Source organism: Cyanistes caeruleus, chromosome 7 (assembly GCF_971803275.1).
Source record: "Cyanistes caeruleus chromosome 7, bCyaCae1.hap1.1, whole genome shotgun sequence".
In the NCBI taxonomy this organism is placed as follows: Eukaryota; Metazoa; Chordata; class Aves; order Passeriformes; family Paridae; genus Cyanistes; species Cyanistes caeruleus.
In genome coordinates, this window is record NC_141707.1 from 35,008,010 (window position 1) to 35,024,759 (window position 16,750).

Genomic DNA, 16,750 nt, shown 5'->3' on the forward strand with positions numbered 1-16,750 from the left:
AGTTGCTGTCACAACCTGAAGTTCAAATGTCTGGATGGTAACTAGTGCCTGTCTAATATACCTTGGAAAAGAGCATAGGCCTTCCTCCTATGGTGCTGTTACAAAAAAACCTATTACCTGTTTTGATTCTGGGAAATTGTGAAATATGGTGGACAAAATGTTGCTGTGTTACATTGAGATCCAAACAGTGGGTTTTGGTTTCTCTGTAAAGGATGTCCATGAAACTCAAAGGGTTTGGTTTTCAATGTAATTGTAAATAGGTAAAATTGTCTGTGTGTTTGTGTCTGAATTCCATGTGGTGATCCTAGGACTGAGAGGGAGGGAGAGGGGATGCAATCAGGTGCCACTAGTTTTTGCTGACTGAAACCCACTGTAAATTAGTGAATGGTGTGAATTGCAGCCTGACTGAGGTGTTGGAAATGAATGAAAACTATTTGGATCGGCATCAGCCTCACGTGAATGACTGAATAAATGCAATAAAAGGCTCATAGTCGACACTATTACTTTGTTCATCACTTACTACAGGTTTTTTGTTACAAATTTGAGTACATTAATTATGTAATTTGTAAAATGATGCTGTAGTGGAGACCTTGCTACAACACTATTAAAAATCTTTCCTTTCTGTGAGATGAGGTTTGTAGAATAGTGAGATTCTTTCATATGTTGAATCTTCCTGATGGTGGGAATTCTGGGGTCATGTATCTCACTGTGAGCTGGTACTTGGCTATTTGCATAACATGGCAGTTCTGTATATTCTTTTGGTTAACTGTAAATATAAATGTTTCATAATAGATTAGTTGAATTTTTGAGGTACAGCTGTTTGTGTGAGATTAGAAAAAAGTTTATTTCTAAGAACTTGTAAAAAAAAAAAAAGTATTTTCAATAAAATTCCCTACCTCACCTCTATTGTGCAGAAATTATCCCATTTTCCTATGTTTAATTTTCCAACTTTGTTAGTAAACACTAAGATCCCCTTTCAGTTATTGGCAAAACAGTTCTAGTTGTTATCAAATCATTCAAATAATGGAATGCTGGAAAGTCTGAAGTCTTACTTGTTTCCTTTATTTCCATTACATTGATCAGGTATTTGGTACCTGGAAAGCAAATTCTAGACGTTTTGTGCCATTTAAGCTGCTCCTTCTCTCCACCTTGTGGGCAGAGCCTGTGCATGGTGATAACAGTGAGCAGTGTCGGGCCAGGTCTGACGGTGGAGGGGTTTTTATTATTATTTTTCTTTTCAGCAGTGAGGGGGTGGGTGACAGCACCACACCATTTTCTTTCTAAGATCTTATGGGAAGGGTTCCAAATCCTTGTTTTGCAGGGAAGTTGATTGGACTGAGCAAATACTTTGCTCTCTTTAATTTGATGTAAATGCACTTAAGTTCTAAAAATTAGTGTCTTGAGCCTTGGAAGTGATGCCAGCCTGAACTAGCTAGTTAATTTCTCCTTTCTCTGAAAGGCTTAACTCCTTACACCTTAAAGAGATAATTAGTACCAGGAGTCTTCTCTCCCACTGCTACTGGGAATGGTTGTTTCTCTGGCTTCTGAAATGGATATAACAAATCCAAACTAAATTTATAACCTTGAAACTCACTGCTTGGGTTTTACAGTTTGGGTACTATATCCCTGCACTTGGAGCAGCTACACTGGTGTTGCCATAGTTCAGACATTGTGTTCTTTGACAACACCTAAAATTCCTGAGCTGTCCCATGGTGCTGGTCCCTGTGGGAAGGGGAAAATAGGGGAGAAGAGGCACTGGAGTGTGTCCTGAGGGCCCTTCCTTGGGAGAACTCCAGTTCTTTCCCTGTGTGCAGGAACCAGAGGTTTGATAGGAATGGTGTAGAAATGGCATCGGTTCCTACTGAGTTTATGGAACAGCGCTAAATTTGAACCCAAATCATCTCAAGAGACTCATATTTTGGGGACCAGGCTCTGCTTCCTTGGAAAGAGAGGATTTTTTAGATGCAAATTTTTACATCCTAGTGTGGTGGTAATTCCAAGAGCAGTGTAACATAGCTGGGTTGGCTGCCTGTGGCCCCTCCCTTCTGAGAAGTGACCAGGGCTCTCATTACTGTGACAGAAACCCTGGGTAACCCTACAATAATACCAGGACAGGGCTGTACCTTCAGCTGCTGAGATTTGAGCTTCTAATCTTGAGGAAACCTGCAGTCACAGCAAGTGCTAGGCAGGCTGCATGCACTGTAATGGCTCCTTACTGGTTTCAGAAAGGAAGGCTGTAGTCTTTAAACCAGCAAGGTGTGCCCTGCACCAACGCTATAAATAATGAAGCAAAGTGTGACCCTGCTCACTGAATCGCTCAGGGTCCCATGAAAAAGGTGTTTTTCAGGATTTCACACCCTTTCCCCTTGTTACATTGGATACCTGTAATTAGGCACCTGGATTTTGGTGTGAAAATCTCTGATCTCCTCAAGTAAGAAATATGCAAAGTTAGACTTGTTTCTAGACTGCTCCAGCAGACAGGCTCAGCCAAGCGACACAAGACTCCCCAGACTAACACAGGGCTTGGTTTAGCTGTGCTGGGCCCTGAGCTCTGCTGCAAGCACAGCTCTGATTAAACTGAAATACCCTTGTTGCAAGTGCTGGCCTTAAACTGACACCTCATTCTTGAAGTCTGGTTTAGCAAAAGCAAAAATGTGCTTTCACATTTTGATTAAAAACTCAGGTTCAAGTTTTACAAACCTCTAATGATTACTTTCAGTGTAATTAACTGGATTAAACATGACAAATTGCAAATAAATGGTAACCTTAATACTGGAGAACTCTTAAGTTACAGATGTTAGTTTTGCTTATAAGATGTGCATAAGGGGGGTTTGTAATGCTGACCTTTTTTTAATTAATTATATATTCTAAAGCATTCCCATTCTTTCTTTGCTTATGACTCTCATCTCAGCTTCATTTCATGATAAATAAACCCTCATATTTACTTTGCAGCTTTGTTGAAGACTCTACCTTAATCTGAGAAGAATTAGTACACATCATGGAATTATGTACATCCCACTAGAGCTCACATGCCCGGGCTCCTGCCTTTATTCTGCGAGGTACTTTAACGTGAAGATACTTTAACATGATGTTGCCATGGATGTCTGGCATGAGCACCAAACAATACTCCTCAAAAAAGGACTAACTGCTTGAACTTTGAAGATTACTGTGATGTTAGGATTTATCTTATACTGGCATAATGTTCTGTCATTGTTATGTGACATTATACCTACAGAAACTATTAATAAAGAATTTTGCTAGAAGTACTGATTTCTCTTTGCTTTCATAAAGTTTAGACTTAACTCCCTAAGGTCAAGCTACTGGAATAAAATTAAGTTTGAAAGCTATTTAAGTAACTAAGATGTTTAGCACTCTGAGGAAAGTTGGTTTTATATAAAATATAGAACTGCCTTCTTTCCCATTTGTAAAACACAAATGTTCATAATACTGCTGGCACTGAAATCAGGGTCTTGGATTCCTGAGAGCTCAGCTCTGGACACTTGTAGGGCTGAGTTTTACTGCCTCTCTTCCTGGAGCCTGGGTGCTCCAAAAAAGCTAAAGATTTACCCCACTTTGATAGGAAGAAATCTTATCAACAAAAAGGCATTCTAAATACTAATACCTGCTTTTTTTGCTTTATTAATACTTAATAAAGCTTTTCACGTTTTATTTAATTTTGTTCAGTTTGTAGTAGCTAGTTCTACTAAGTGTAAAGATTGGAGTGCAGAGGGGCTCTGTTTGTGTCACCCAGTCACAGACAGTGCTCACTCAAGTGGTTGGAGAAGCATTTCAGGTTTTCAGTGAGTACCAGCACCCCATGGGGACAGTAACGAAGACAGAGCCAGACTCTGCAATGCTAACAGTGACAGGACAAGGAACAATGGGAGAACTTGACCTAAAATCATTTCTATCTTGTGGGGGGTGAAAGACTGGAGCATGTTGCCTTGAGTGGCTTTGGAGTCTCCATCCATAAAATCAATGGGACAAGGACCTGAGCACCCCAATTCAGTCAGCCCTGCTCTGAGTAGTGGGGCTGGACCAGAGCATCTCCAGAGCCCCTTCCAACCTCAACCTTCTGCGACCTGAAAGTGCCCATAAAATGCACTACTTCATTTAAAACAGGCAGCCCCATTGTTTAGATCATTATCTCTATCATTACCACCACAGTATCTCATGGAGATACAGGGCCTCAGGAACACAGGGCTCATCCATGTGTGTAAAAAACTTTCAGCTAAAAAGTGAAGTGAAAGTCCAGTTAAACAAAAGGGCTCACCTGACTGAATAAAGCCTCAGTACATTTTATGCCAGTAGATGGTCTGAGGTTCACATGTGGGATCATCACACTCATTACTCATCTCCAAGCTGGAGTTACCTGCAGAGCTCTCTGCCCATAGCTTGTGTTCCATAGCATTCTACAGACATTCCAGCTTACCTGGCCTGTCACATGCCACTGATGGTGACTTTATTTTCCCTTTAAGTCTCTCCAAATACAACACAAGGTGGCCTGCTGTTCACTGTGAGGGACACACATTGCAGAACAGACTCCTTGAATACAACTGCTCTCCAGTATTTCTGCTGTCACATTGAAGTCCAGTTCCTCCTGGTCTTTTTTTCACAAGTGAAAATCTTTTCCATGGAAAACACATGCTCATTTGGTAAGAGTTTTGAAAAATTCACCATCTTCCTTTCACAAAGGGATGGTCCAGCAACTGCAGAGCAGAAGGCCGTTCGTGTTGATCTCTGCATGGAAGGTTTCACAAATTAATATGTAAAATGAATATATATGCCTGTGATGTAACTGTAAACCCTCAGTTGCAAAATTAGCCTTTTTTAAATTATTATTTCTCCATATTTCTCCATTCATTACTCATTTTTAGGGTTTTTTTGATAAAGCTGAGAGAAAAGAAGGGAGGCTAGGAGGGAAAAGACTGTTGGAATTTATGAATTATTAAACAAATATTTTATTATTAAAGAAATCATTACTTATTCCCCTGAATTCCTTGTGAATCTTTGAATAATTCTGCTAATTTGGCTAATTTGGGTGCACCAAAAATGTACTTAAGAAAGGTGATAATTATCTGTTCAAGCCTATGTCAATCAGGTGGTCCTGTCATCTCCAATCAATGTCATGCATGTAAAGAAATTCATGGCTTTGTTTAAAACAAAACAAACAACACAAAAATAATTCTTATGATGTGTGAGTGCTAGTGGTTTGGGGTTTTACAGAGAGAACTTTATGTTTCTAGTAAGTATTATCTTTCAAATAAGTAAGTGTTTCCCAGGCTGGCAGTGATAATAGTTTTTCCACTGCAGAAGACAAGAATTAAGTGAAAGCTCTTCCATTTAGAATACTGTCCTTAAAAAAACTTGTCTGATACAGACCAAATAAAACAATACTGGAACAGGAAAGCACAGCAAGGAAATTTATCAAACATCTTGTCCAAAATTCAACGGTGCCATGTTTCTGCATTAAAATTACAGTAAAAGTAAATTATAAGACCTACAAAAAGAAAATCAGTGAGGGCATTTTTATACCATTATAAAGAGTAAAGGTCTTTTATATATACTTTTACCTACAGGCTTTCCTGAAATGCTGAAAAGCCTATGCATTTACAATAAAGTCATATGTACCATAAGCCAAGCTCCTGTGAGCCATCTCTAGAATACAAACTGCCTGCATTTTCCCTTTCATCCTGCAGTTCAAGGCCTCCATACCTGGTGAAGCAGGCGTGCACAAACTCCACGGCAGCGCTGGAGAAGCGATCGGGCAGGGCCGGCATCAGCCCCCTGTGGGCCCCGATGTAGAACATGGCTGCCACCCTGTCCATGGAAGCCAGAGGGGGTTTGCCTGTTGCCATCTCAAACACGGTGCAGCCAACGCTCCAGATGTCTGATTTCCTGCCGTAGCCAGACTCATTTATTACCTCTGGAGCCATCCAGTAGGGAGTGCCGTGCACAGACCTGAGCAGCTCGCCGCGGGTGCCGCTGAGGCTGGCCCAGGCCAGGCGCCTGGCACAGCCAAAGTCAATCAGCTTTATTACCCCGGTGGGCATGAGCATCACGTTATTGCCTTTGATGTCTCTGTGGACCACACAGTTGTCATGTAAATATGCAACCCCTTGTAGAATTTGCTTGGTGTATTTACACAGGACAACTTCTGGCAATGGACCGAAGCGATTCAGAATACTGGAAATGGAGCCACCAGGAACAAACTCCATGAATATGCTTAAAATGTTGTCTTCCAGACAAGTTCCTAAATAGGTTACAATATTTACATGCTTCAATGTCTTCAAAAGATCAACTTCCTCATGGAACTTCTGATACTCCTTTTCTGTAGTGAGTTGATCTGACGTATCCAAAACCAGCTGTTTTACAGCTATTAACTGTCCCTGGCTTGTCAGACCGCAGTACACCTACAGTGAAACCAGCACTTAGCAAAACACGACACAGAACTTGAGTATTTACTTATTTTAAATAGAATCTTTGTTTTTGTCATGTTTCATGGGCCACTGTATAATCAAAAATGTTTAACCATTTGTTGAATAGGACAACAGCTATTTTTGAGATAAGGTGTAGCTCAATGACAACCAACACATCTCAACATATTCAGACATCAACTTACTGTGCCATAGGCTCCCTTTCCAAGGACTTCTCCTCTTGTCCACATGACAGGATCTTTGGCAGCCAAACTGCTTCCTGGTAATTTAGTAGATTCATCAAAATTCAGAAGGCCATTTTCTTCATTTGAAGCCAAAAAGGCTTTACTGAAACTCTGCTTGAAACATGAAGGCCAGTGGGGGGAGAAAGCAGAGAGGAAAAGACAGGCTTCATTTGGTCCCCTTTTTTCCATAAGGAGTAATTTTTCCTGGCATGACTTTGCTTTATAGATTTTTATATATATAAATTGCCCAGGTCATTGATAGCATTGTTATACTGGATAAGACTACATAAATATTTTCAAGTATATATCACAACAGAGCATAACCAAAAGGTTACAACACGGCATCTTTCTCCAGTGACACCAAGACAGAAGAGCACTTAAAAAAGCAGGATACACTCTCTTTTTTGGTCTCATAGGTACAGTTTGCTAAGCTGAAAGTTGAACATGCTCTAAATAACACATGTAACACAATTCTGATGAAACTAACAGGCCATGATTTCCCAGGAAGAGACTTCTTCAAAAAGATGGCAATAATTATCCCATCTAGCCATGGGTCTCCCTGGGAGAAAACAGAATGGAGCTATAGCTGGCACCTGTGTCTGCAGAAGCACAGGGGAGCATATCAATATGTAGTGAGACATTTTCTTATAAATTTGTAATTTAAATAGACAAAGAGCTAATGGGACCAAGGAGAAGCACCTTAGTAGGTGAAGGCACACATCTTGGGGCCAAAGTCTGAGCCTTCTGAGCTCGATGTTTTGATTAAGCATTAATCAAACAGGGTAAGTCTGTCTGATAAACCAATACTTGTGGTTCATACCTCTAAAAATATCTGGTTGAACTCAGAGATTCAAGGTAATTGCCCTTCTGGATATACAAGACTATTTGTAGTGTCTTTTCACCTTCCTTAGCTGTCCAAATCTCCAGCTCTTGCCTTGCCCAAAATCTTTTTATACAAGCTCTTCAATTGAAACAGCCTATTCTCTTTATTCACTACAATTTCTCAATTTATATAAGCTTTGGCAGCTATTCTTGTCATGCCCTAGTACCTTCTGACTTATGTCCTGACAAGCAGCCTCTAACACAGATATATTCAACAGAGCACTGGAAGAATCAGTGGGCAGGTGGCCCAAAGAAAAAAGACTTGATAAATCTCCTTAATAAGCACATATTTCCCATTTTTCATCCAAACTTGCATGAAGCATCATTCAAAGGATTTAGCAAGTTACAAGAAGAAATTACTTTTACCTTCTCTAGAGAACTATTTATTATTGCTCCATCTTCAGTCAACATAATTTCCTCTTCTTCACTCTGTGTATTCTGTATTTTAGAACTTGTATTTTTTGTTCTTGAAGAATTGGTGTCTTTTTCTTCAAGCATTAGCAATTCTTTGGCCAGACAACAAAGCAACTCATCAGTCACATCCTTAGTATCTGCCCAGGAGGAAATGTTCTGACTTGTCTGGAAACTGAGGCTTTTGGCATTTTTTGTCTGAAACAATGAAGGTCGAGTCCATTCATTTGCCAAACCACTGTTTTGAGGAGTGTCTGCCCAATTGTGATCTATTTTTGTAGGGGACTGACACTGCAGTCTATCTGAAAAGGGCAATTCACATTTACTGTCAGACTTGAAGTCCTGGTGTGATTCCAGGCCTTTGCCACCATCCATATCCCTCCTGCACTGGGGCACACAGATGTTCTGCTCTGCTGTTACCAGACTGCCACTTGGAGCAACACATCCTCTGCAGTCTTTATCACTGAACTGAAGGAGATCCCGGCTGCAGGCAGCAGTTCTCTGATGGCTGGATTTATCCTGGCTGTCTAACAACTGCTCCAAAGAAACTTCTTTAATTGTTGATAGGTTTGAATTTGTAAATATTTCATTTTGCTTAGTTGACCTTGAAAGCTCTTCTAAAAATGTGAGCTGATGATCCGTGTCTCCATGAAACAATGCTGCGTTACTTGAGCTGTGTGTTTGAGAATCCAAGTCAGAAGTTGTCACATTACCTTGCTCTGTGTTGCTGTCACTCAGCTTGGTCCTTCTGTCCTTTGTGGTGAAACCTTTCTGCTTTTGTTTAGCACCAGGTATGACCTTCTTTGGCTTGGAATGTGGTTTTTTTTGAGCGTTTCTGACTCTGCTGCTTTCTCCCACTTTACTGCAGGTAGATCTGCAGGTGCACCTTCCTGGTGAAGCAGAAGAAACACCTTTATGAAACCTGCCCTCATGCTGATCGAGGTCTCGCGTGTGGGAATAGACAGGAGTTCCAAACATTTCGTAAATACCTGGGCCTTCGTCATCTGAATTTATTATTTTGAACATGTCAGTGTATTTCAGATCTACAAAATCTGAAGCAGAGGGTGCATGTGGCACACAAAGTGGAGTAACATGTTGCTTTAAGGCAGCTGAATTTTTGCAACTGCAGAAGCAACTTTGCTTTTTAATTTTTTGTGCTCTCTGAGAAACATGGCCTTTGTCTCCTTGAGTGTTTTTTTTCTGACACTTCATGGAAGTCTCAGATTTCACTTTTGTCAGTTCCAAAGATGGAAAAATCTGAGTCTTGGCAATTGATTTTGTGGTAACCTCATCAGAAGCAATTAAGTCTTCAGATACTTTTATCTTGTTATTAATTTTAGATTTTGATGAATATTTATTCCTATTCATCTTTATTTTATTTTTGTCATTTTCTTTGTGAGCAAGAACACTGAGGCTCTGAGTAACATGAGGAGGCAGGGTACAGACACCACCCTTTTTTGTGGCAGGTTTTTCAGCAATGTGTGGTTCCCTGGCTGGCTCTTGTTCAGAGAATGTAACATGAGCAACAGCTACAAGCTCACTTTGGTCCTCTGAAGTTGCTTCTGACATTGCTTCTTTTTCTATTTCATATTTAGAGAGACAGATTTGATTTTCTGACTCTTTTCCAGAGGGATCTTCAACTTCTAATCGGGGAATTACAGCAACTACAGAATTCTCTTCTAAAGCTTTGTACACCTCTATCACTTCATTTCCACAGGAAGAATCTAAATCCTGATTGCAAAGCACAAAGTTGGCACTCTTGGCATCTTCCTGTGGTTTATAACCCTGCATCATCTCTGTAGCATTTTCCTCTTCCAGACCAGTGCTACAGCAATTCTCTGCTTCATTTTGCTTATTGCCGGCTCTTGAGGCATCGCTGTTGCTGGACATTGTAAATGTTGTCTGGGCTGTGAACATGCCACAGTTCCCCAGAGCATTGCTTGAGCTCAAGTGGGGATGACTCTCATCCCAGAACCTGGCTGGGCTCAGAAGACTGATGTTCTCACAAACCACTGAACACTGGAACTTCACCTGGTTCTTCTTCTCAGTGTGGATTTTTACATCAGCTTCCCTCCATTTTAAATAGCTTTGGATTTCTTCCTTCCTGTTGTTGGGGTACTTATCACAGTTATTAATGCTGAAGTAGTACAAGTCCTTCACTGGAGTGAACTTGCCAGAAACTGTGGCCATGATCAATTCTGGTAATTTCTTTTCACTGTGCCTGTTTAATAAGTTGTCCAACTGATACTGATAAACCTTAGAAACTGGTTTCATAGGCTGAGGAACAGAGTTCATAATTTTTAAAATATTTCTGATGTTGCTGCTTTCATTGACAATATCATCCTTTAGAGGAGCAAGATGAATTGTTCTTACAGGCTGACATGTCAGTGGTGGCAAATGAAACTGTAATTTCCATTAAAAAAATTAATAATGTGCTACTCCACAGATACAGGTAAAAACTAATCACTAAGAACAGAACAGACTTAGAAAAAAAATAGAACATTATTATTATTTTATAAATTCCTATATTAAACATATTTTGAAGCATAATATCAGACTCCTGAGGAAATACACTATTTCTCTCACATTAATTGCATTAATTTTCTCTGATCCAGAAATATTTCTAAGTATTTCTTAGTACAGAAAGGGGGAACTTTTGCTTTAAGGCACAAGTAATTCTCCATGACATTAAAAGAGTAAGTTTTGTCCACATGTACAAACCTTCTTGTCAGTTATTAACTCTGTCTTCCTGCACTTCACGTGTTTGCTACAGGAATTCAAAGGCTGGGTAGTGGCTTCATGTGGCAGAGATCCTCTCTCGCTGTGCACTTTCCCTGAATGAGAGCACCACTCTAATACTGATGTTTAAAGTCTTTTTATGTAACCCTCTAATGTGTGCTGCCACCATTAATTATATTCCCAATGGAACTAGAGCTCATGTAAGCAATTTTTCAAAAGGAAAACTAGACCATTACAACAGAATGCTATTGCATCCCTGGAGAAAACAATTCTAACAAATTATTTCTAGACTTTAAGATACATTGTATTAAATACAAACATATAGATCCATAAACCATGGTAAATGGGCACAGATTTAGCTCACAGTTTTAGGTACACTGGAAGACAGCACTGTCTGCACTTGATTTGCAGTGAAGTGAAATGGATAGAACCCAAGGCAGCTGAGACAGAATTCTGCTGGGTCACGGATGTGCTTTATTATTCCTCCTTCTCCCCATCATATTTGTTGAAAGGTACCATTACATTTGAAGGAGTACAGATCAGAGAAACTGAGTACTTTGTTTGGACTGTTCAGATGAATAGTGAGAATGATTTTCTGAAAATAGTATTTCTGTTCATTATTTTATAGGAAATGAATATTTTTATGCAAATGAATGCAATAGAAATAATCACACAGTCATCTGCTCTGAGTGCTCATTTGCATGTCTATTTTCAACATCAGTTTGCAATCTGCAGGAAATTTTTGTTTGCATTCCAAGGACAAACTGAGGTCTGAACATGCCAGGAAAAGCAATGTGTTGGTTTGAAATTCACAGTTCTGAAGGCTTTGTCCAGCCTGAATGGCATTAGTATGAATGCTTAGTTTATCCCAAATAACAAATAAAATAAGGTGTAAAGATACACCTTTAAAAAGCACCAGAGCCCAAGACATGAAATAAAGCTGCATTAAATCACACCAAGGGCAGCTAAATTATTTTTCTTAAATATTTCCCTCCACTTGGTTTTTTTTTTTCCATAACCCTTTTCATAATCCTGTGTCAGAACTCTTGTTCTTACTTCTATACTTCACTATTCTGTGATGGGTTCATTGAAGTATCCATCTGATTCAATGAGTTGAGTCTTTTCTACAAAAGGCTATTAATTAATATAAATGAAGGCCAAATTATTTTTTTTTCTAAACACAGTATATTTAAAGTGGTGTGAAGTTTTGAGATGTAAAATAGTGAGCCTGTTTCTAGGTACAAAAGTTTTGTCTAATCTTATTTACACTTTTCACAAAATCTCATGTCAAGTATTTTTAATTCTAAAAGACTATTTTTAATTTGCTAACACAATAAATTTCATCAATCATCTAATATCAAGACTATTTTAGAATTCAGCTTCAATTTTAAATTACCATTTAAAATAAGTGTTGGGATTTTTGGCAAAACTAGACACCTAATTTAACATATGGGATGTGCATTTACATATTTCTAAACATTTTTTATCTTTTTGAACTTTCAACCTTTTATCTTCAGAAGTCTCTGATGTAACATCTTGCTGATAATTTGTTGATATACATCTCAAGATTTGCTGACATACATATAAATAAAATAAATGTGAAAATACTTCACATTCTTAAAAAAAAAATAAAAATCTGAGACTAAGCAAACTACCTACACTACTTCTGTATTTCTAGTATTTTGAAAGGATGTAATACTTTCGCCGGTGATCATTTTATACATAATGTCCTCTTACCTCAGATTTCTTGTTCCTGGCTTTTAGCATTGTTACATTTAACCCTTAAAAATTAAAACAAATTAAAAATTAATTTGATGTTCTTAAACAGACTGCAATTCACATTTATAAATTAATTTCAAATTGTTCAGGGGATCAAGGTCTGTCTCTGGTTGCAGGACTGTGCTATAAATCTGTAGTGCAGAAAAAAAGCTGTAGGTTGAAATTTAATTGAAGATACTGAACGTCACAGTTCCATTTTCCATAGAAAACAATAAAATACTATAATTTCAAAATATTTTTACACTAATAATTTAAAGAAATACTTCTCAATTGTAGATCTTTGGTAACTACAAACGTCTACATATAGCTAATTACATAGCTAATTAATATTGCCAGTATGAGGGAGAAAGATGTCATCACTCCAGGTACAATTACACTCCACATTTGTGACTCAGTTTCACTACACAGGAATGATGAAATTTGTCATTGCTTCTCTTTATCTCCTTCATTTTGCAAACCCACACAAAATTAAAGAAGAGGGCTGACATGGCTGAAGTTTCTCTGAAGATGGCAAAGACATAAAGGCAATATGATAACCAATATATAAATTTATATAAAATGTGTGACTTCTAAAATGGAACTTACTTCGTTGTATTTGTGCTTTTATTATCTGGAAAGTATCTAAATCCATAAATGATGTTGAAATGTTAGATTCTGGGCATGAGGTCTGTAGCAGAAAGTTGAAGCCAAAGCCACATCCCATGTTCTCTTTCTTTGAGAAGAAAGGTAAAGAAGTGTGATGTTTCCTGGGTAATGCAATCTGATTTTTACTTGGAAAACACGCCACTTGTTGGTCTGGCTGTGTTCTGGATGTTGGTGCAATTTGGCTAAAAGGCAAAACAAAAATAACCAAAATACAGAGCAAAAATTAGTGGAAGAAGACAGTTCAAACCATCATATGGCTGGTGAATAATGTGACCGAGAGGTTTGTAAGATCCCAGAATGCCAAAGTCTATTTCCTTTATTTATCTGTGAGGTTGTGACTCTTCCTGGAAATACAAGACTGCAATGCAGAGATTGACTACAAGTGAGATGAATGACAAACAATGTTAACCAGGCAAAAAGAGAAACTGGAAAACATATTATTCACCTTCCCCTTCTTGACAAAAATTGATTGCTTCCAGTGTGCAGTTTTTATGAATCATCAGGAGAATGTGTCAGAAGAATTCTGAAGACCTGACAAAGATGTGCTTTTGTTACTTACAAAATATCTATGGCCCACCTGAAAAACAGAGGCTGCGTGGACAAGCCTCAGTTTTCTGACACCTGTTTTCTGAAGAATGAAAAATATGGAAAAAGATAAATACTGTGACTGAAAAGAGGTACAAAAGTACACTAAATTAATCTTAAAGCTGTATACAAGATAATTGTCTGGGTGTAATAAGTCAAATAACCACGTACCATGTTTTTTATATTGTACCAAATAATTTGTTCACTTAATGCAATATCCTGCCTCCAGCAGTGGCCAATAAGTGACACTGGGAAGAGCTAAACACTACACAATATATAGACCTGTATATAATGTGTAGAAAATATTTTTCTTATTCAGACTATTACTTTCTTTGTTCCCATTTGTGCATACCCAAGTGCAAATTAAATACTGATACTTCTTACCTGGTTTTTCCTAGAACTTTGTCTGACTGATGCATTTCTTCCATTATATTGTCCACAGCAACACTTCCACAACCTGCAGTAATACATTAATATTTGCATAAAAGCAGTTTAATGCAAATAACACATGGCAAATGCAGTTATTTTGAGGCATTAAAATACTGTTATAAAGAAGTACAGAGAGTAACTATCAGGAAAAGGAACAAGAGCAAGTTACATTTGATTAATTTTTGTAATTTATTGAAATGTGAATGCATAACTTTGAATTATTTTTATTTTTTTGGTAAGTTTATTAATTCAATGTACTATAAAAGCAAAGAACATGTTAAAAAAGTCAGTTACAGCTCCTATCTAAGGAGAACAGAAATAGAAGACAAGTACTGACAGGAACTCTAAAGAAGGAGAGCATTTAAAAATACGAAAAACAAACCAAACCTCAGGCCTTCACAAAGGTGGAAAGTAACTCTGAGTTTGATTTTGTATTTTTTTGTGGTTGCTAAGTTTTGACAAATAGCCATATTTCAAGTTGTTACTGTACTTTTCCAGCTTCAGATCTACATTTTACACTTTAAACACATAAGCTGTGGATTAGACTACCTTTTTTGCTTCTCCTCTTATCCTGTTGATTGTCAGACATATGGTCTTTAAATGTATTAACGCCCAGAAACCTGGAAAGAAAACTGTTAATTGATTTCCTATTCACATATACAAAGCATTATATTATATTTAATTATTTAAGAGACAAAAAAAGGACAAAATATATTAAAAGTACTTGAAATTATTCAAAGTACTGTAATTTAGTATCTAGTCCCTTTCCTGTGAATGCACAGTACCAAAGAAAGCTTTTAGAGCTAAAACCACAACATATGCTATGCTGAATTTGACTTGAAAGGACTTTACTCTTAATTAGAAGATTGTAATGTACCTTTCCTATGACTAATCAGCAATAACTGTGGGAAAGGAGCTGGCTGTCACCCTCCTGGTCAATACAGCTGTGTGTGGGTAATACTGACCCTGATACAGTCACCACTGTCCTTGGCTGTGGTGAGTGTGCTGGGAGCTGCTTCATAATTCTAAAAACATCAACCCTCTTTTCCAAGATTAAACTCCAACAATACCATAGGATTACAGTGGCAGAAATAACAGAACAATCCCAAAGTGCAGACTCATAAGGAAGAAACGTGAGAGGGTTAAGTCAAAGGATTGGGACTTTTGGAATTCCAGAAAGCTAATTCTTAAGAGAAAATTAAACCCAGTTGATAGCTTTGATGGATTTGGGAGTCTTCCTGAAAAACATAGTGAACTTCGTTTTTTCAAGTGACAACAATACAAATTAAAGACAGTGAAATTAGCTATAGAAGTAGCTATAGAAGCCAGCACTCTTGATTTATTATGCTAAAACCCAGATAATCCATTCCAATGTTCATCCCATTATATTTGCCTCTTAAGAGTCAGATTATGAACTTCTATGAACTTCACAATTTTTTTGGATACACAAAAAACCACTTCAAAACAATAACAGAGAATGTTCTGTAAAAAGGCAAAAATCTTACAAATCTTACCTGGTTCTTCAGCAGCTAAAAGTGAAAGTGGCAGAGCAACCCAAAGGCAAGTTACAGAGCATTTTCAGCTCGCAGCTGCCTTCCTTTGCTGGCCAGTGAGGAATTGGACAGCAATCACACACACTTTGTTTTTATTTTCGGCTGTTTCCCTGAGTGCGGAGCACAAGTCTCGAGGCAGAGGCTGCAGGCACTGCGGCTACGCGGGGCTGTTGAGTTTACACCATGTCTCCAGGTAACCTCCTCACCCCGGGAGAAATTGGGCCGGGAGCAGTTTAATTCAAAGAGCAGCAGTGACCTGTGAAAACAAACACAGCCGAGCTAAACGGCAGCAGTTTAGGCTCTAATCGCAACTTCTCTCAGCACACAAACCAAACCCTATTTCTAACTTATGTTTACCTCCGTTTATGCTTTTAGCACCTGGCATGTTTCCCACGTCATTTTTACTTCGCACTCAGTCCCCTCACGAGTATTTGTCATCTCCTTTCTAGCCGCAGATTTTAAGGATATTTCCTCTTCTTTTTTAAGTAACTGACCGTGCTAAGGGGCAAGACAAGATAAAAGAGGGATAGTGGGCTGAAGCAGAGTTTAAAGGGTGTTTAAGGGAGCTGTTTTGCTGCATGCCGGAAGGATTTGTCGGCTTCCCCCGAGTGACACAAGCGACAGGGAAGGCTTTGGATTAGGCGGGGGACAGGGAGACCAGTCCTGGGGAACACCACAGCCCCGGCTGTTTGACAAGGGCTGTGTTACTCGTACATCTGAGGGAGCCCTTCTCGACTGTCTCTGACGGAGCCGGAGAATCTGTGGGAGCAGCCCCCGCTTCATCTTCGCGCCCGGTGTGAAGCGTCCCCTTGAGAGGCTGCAGCCAGCCGGGAAGGAAAGAGCCGGGGAGCCCGGGGAGGCAGGAGCCGGGCTGTGCGGGAGCCCCGCCGGGACGAGCCATGACGGACTGCGAGGGAGCCCAACAGGGACGCGCTGTGGGGGAAAACCGGGCGGTAAGCGAGCCCGAGAGCGACAGGCTCTGAAGGGAAAGCGGGCTGTGAGTGAGGTCCAGACTATGAGGAGGCGCCGCCCTCCACCGCGTTCCCGGCAGCCTCCGCCGCTGGGG

At 39.2% G+C, this 16,750-nt stretch overlaps 2 protein-coding genes across 14 annotated transcripts in view; one reads left to right on the forward strand and one right to left on the reverse strand.

Moving 5' to 3' along the window:
* CCNT2 (cyclin T2) overlaps positions 1-3,263 on the forward strand; it is a 28,031-nt gene extending 24,768 nt beyond the window's left edge. For 7 of the 10 annotated variants that reach the window (XM_086898675.1, XM_086898676.1, XM_023931375.2 and 4 more), the window contains one exon: positions 1-900. This exon is cut by the window's left edge. Coding sequence is in view for 1 of the 10 variants with exons in the window: in XM_086898677.1 (XP_086754803.1) it covers positions 2,953-2,975 (23 nt within the window). In the remaining 9 variants the exon portion in view is untranslated. Of the gene's footprint in view, positions 901-2,952 lie in introns of those variants that run through there. The other 3 variants (XR_015289535.1, XM_086898677.1, XM_023931374.2) reach the window with 2 other exon arrangements.
* Positions 1,986-16,730, reverse strand: MAP3K19 (mitogen-activated protein kinase kinase kinase 19). 4 transcript variants are annotated; one of them, XM_086898622.1, is made up of 11 exons: positions 16,399-16,719; positions 16,042-16,182; positions 15,646-15,940; positions 14,681-14,751; positions 14,087-14,159; positions 13,058-13,299; positions 12,431-12,474; positions 7,910-10,357; positions 6,623-6,775; positions 5,716-6,413; positions 1,986-4,740 (listed from the first exon to the last, which is right to left on the reverse strand). In XM_086898622.1, the coding sequence occupies exons 4-11, from the start codon at positions 14,718-14,720 to the stop codon at positions 4,674-4,676; spliced, it is 3,765 nt and encodes a 1,254-aa protein (XP_086754748.1). In that variant the 5' UTR covers positions 14,721-14,751; positions 15,646-15,940; positions 16,042-16,182; positions 16,399-16,719; the 3' UTR covers positions 1,986-4,673. The 4 variants fall into 4 exon arrangements, with proteins under 4 accessions (XP_086754748.1, XP_023787141.2, XP_086754749.1 ...); XM_023931373.2 differs by having other exon boundaries at positions 6,623-6,772; positions 16,042-16,730; XM_086898623.1 differs by lacking the exon at positions 16,042-16,182 and having other exon boundaries at positions 16,399-16,672.
* Between the last annotated feature and the right edge of the window lie 20 nt (positions 16,731-16,750).

Bases quoted from the DNA above. Each gene is read 5' to 3' on its own strand.
- MAP3K19 (XM_086898622.1), bottom strand. From the start codon at position 14,720: ATGTCTGACAATCAACAGGATAAGAGGAGAAGCAAAAAAG. The intron at 13,300-14,086 runs GTAAGAAGTATC...TTTGCCTTTTAG, and splicing joins AAAGTTCTAGGAAAAACCAG to CCAAATTGCACCAACATCCA. The intron at 6,776-7,909 runs GTAAAAGTAATT...TCATGTTTCAAG, and splicing joins TAAATAGTTCTCTAGAGAAG to CAGAGTTTCAGTAAAGCCTT.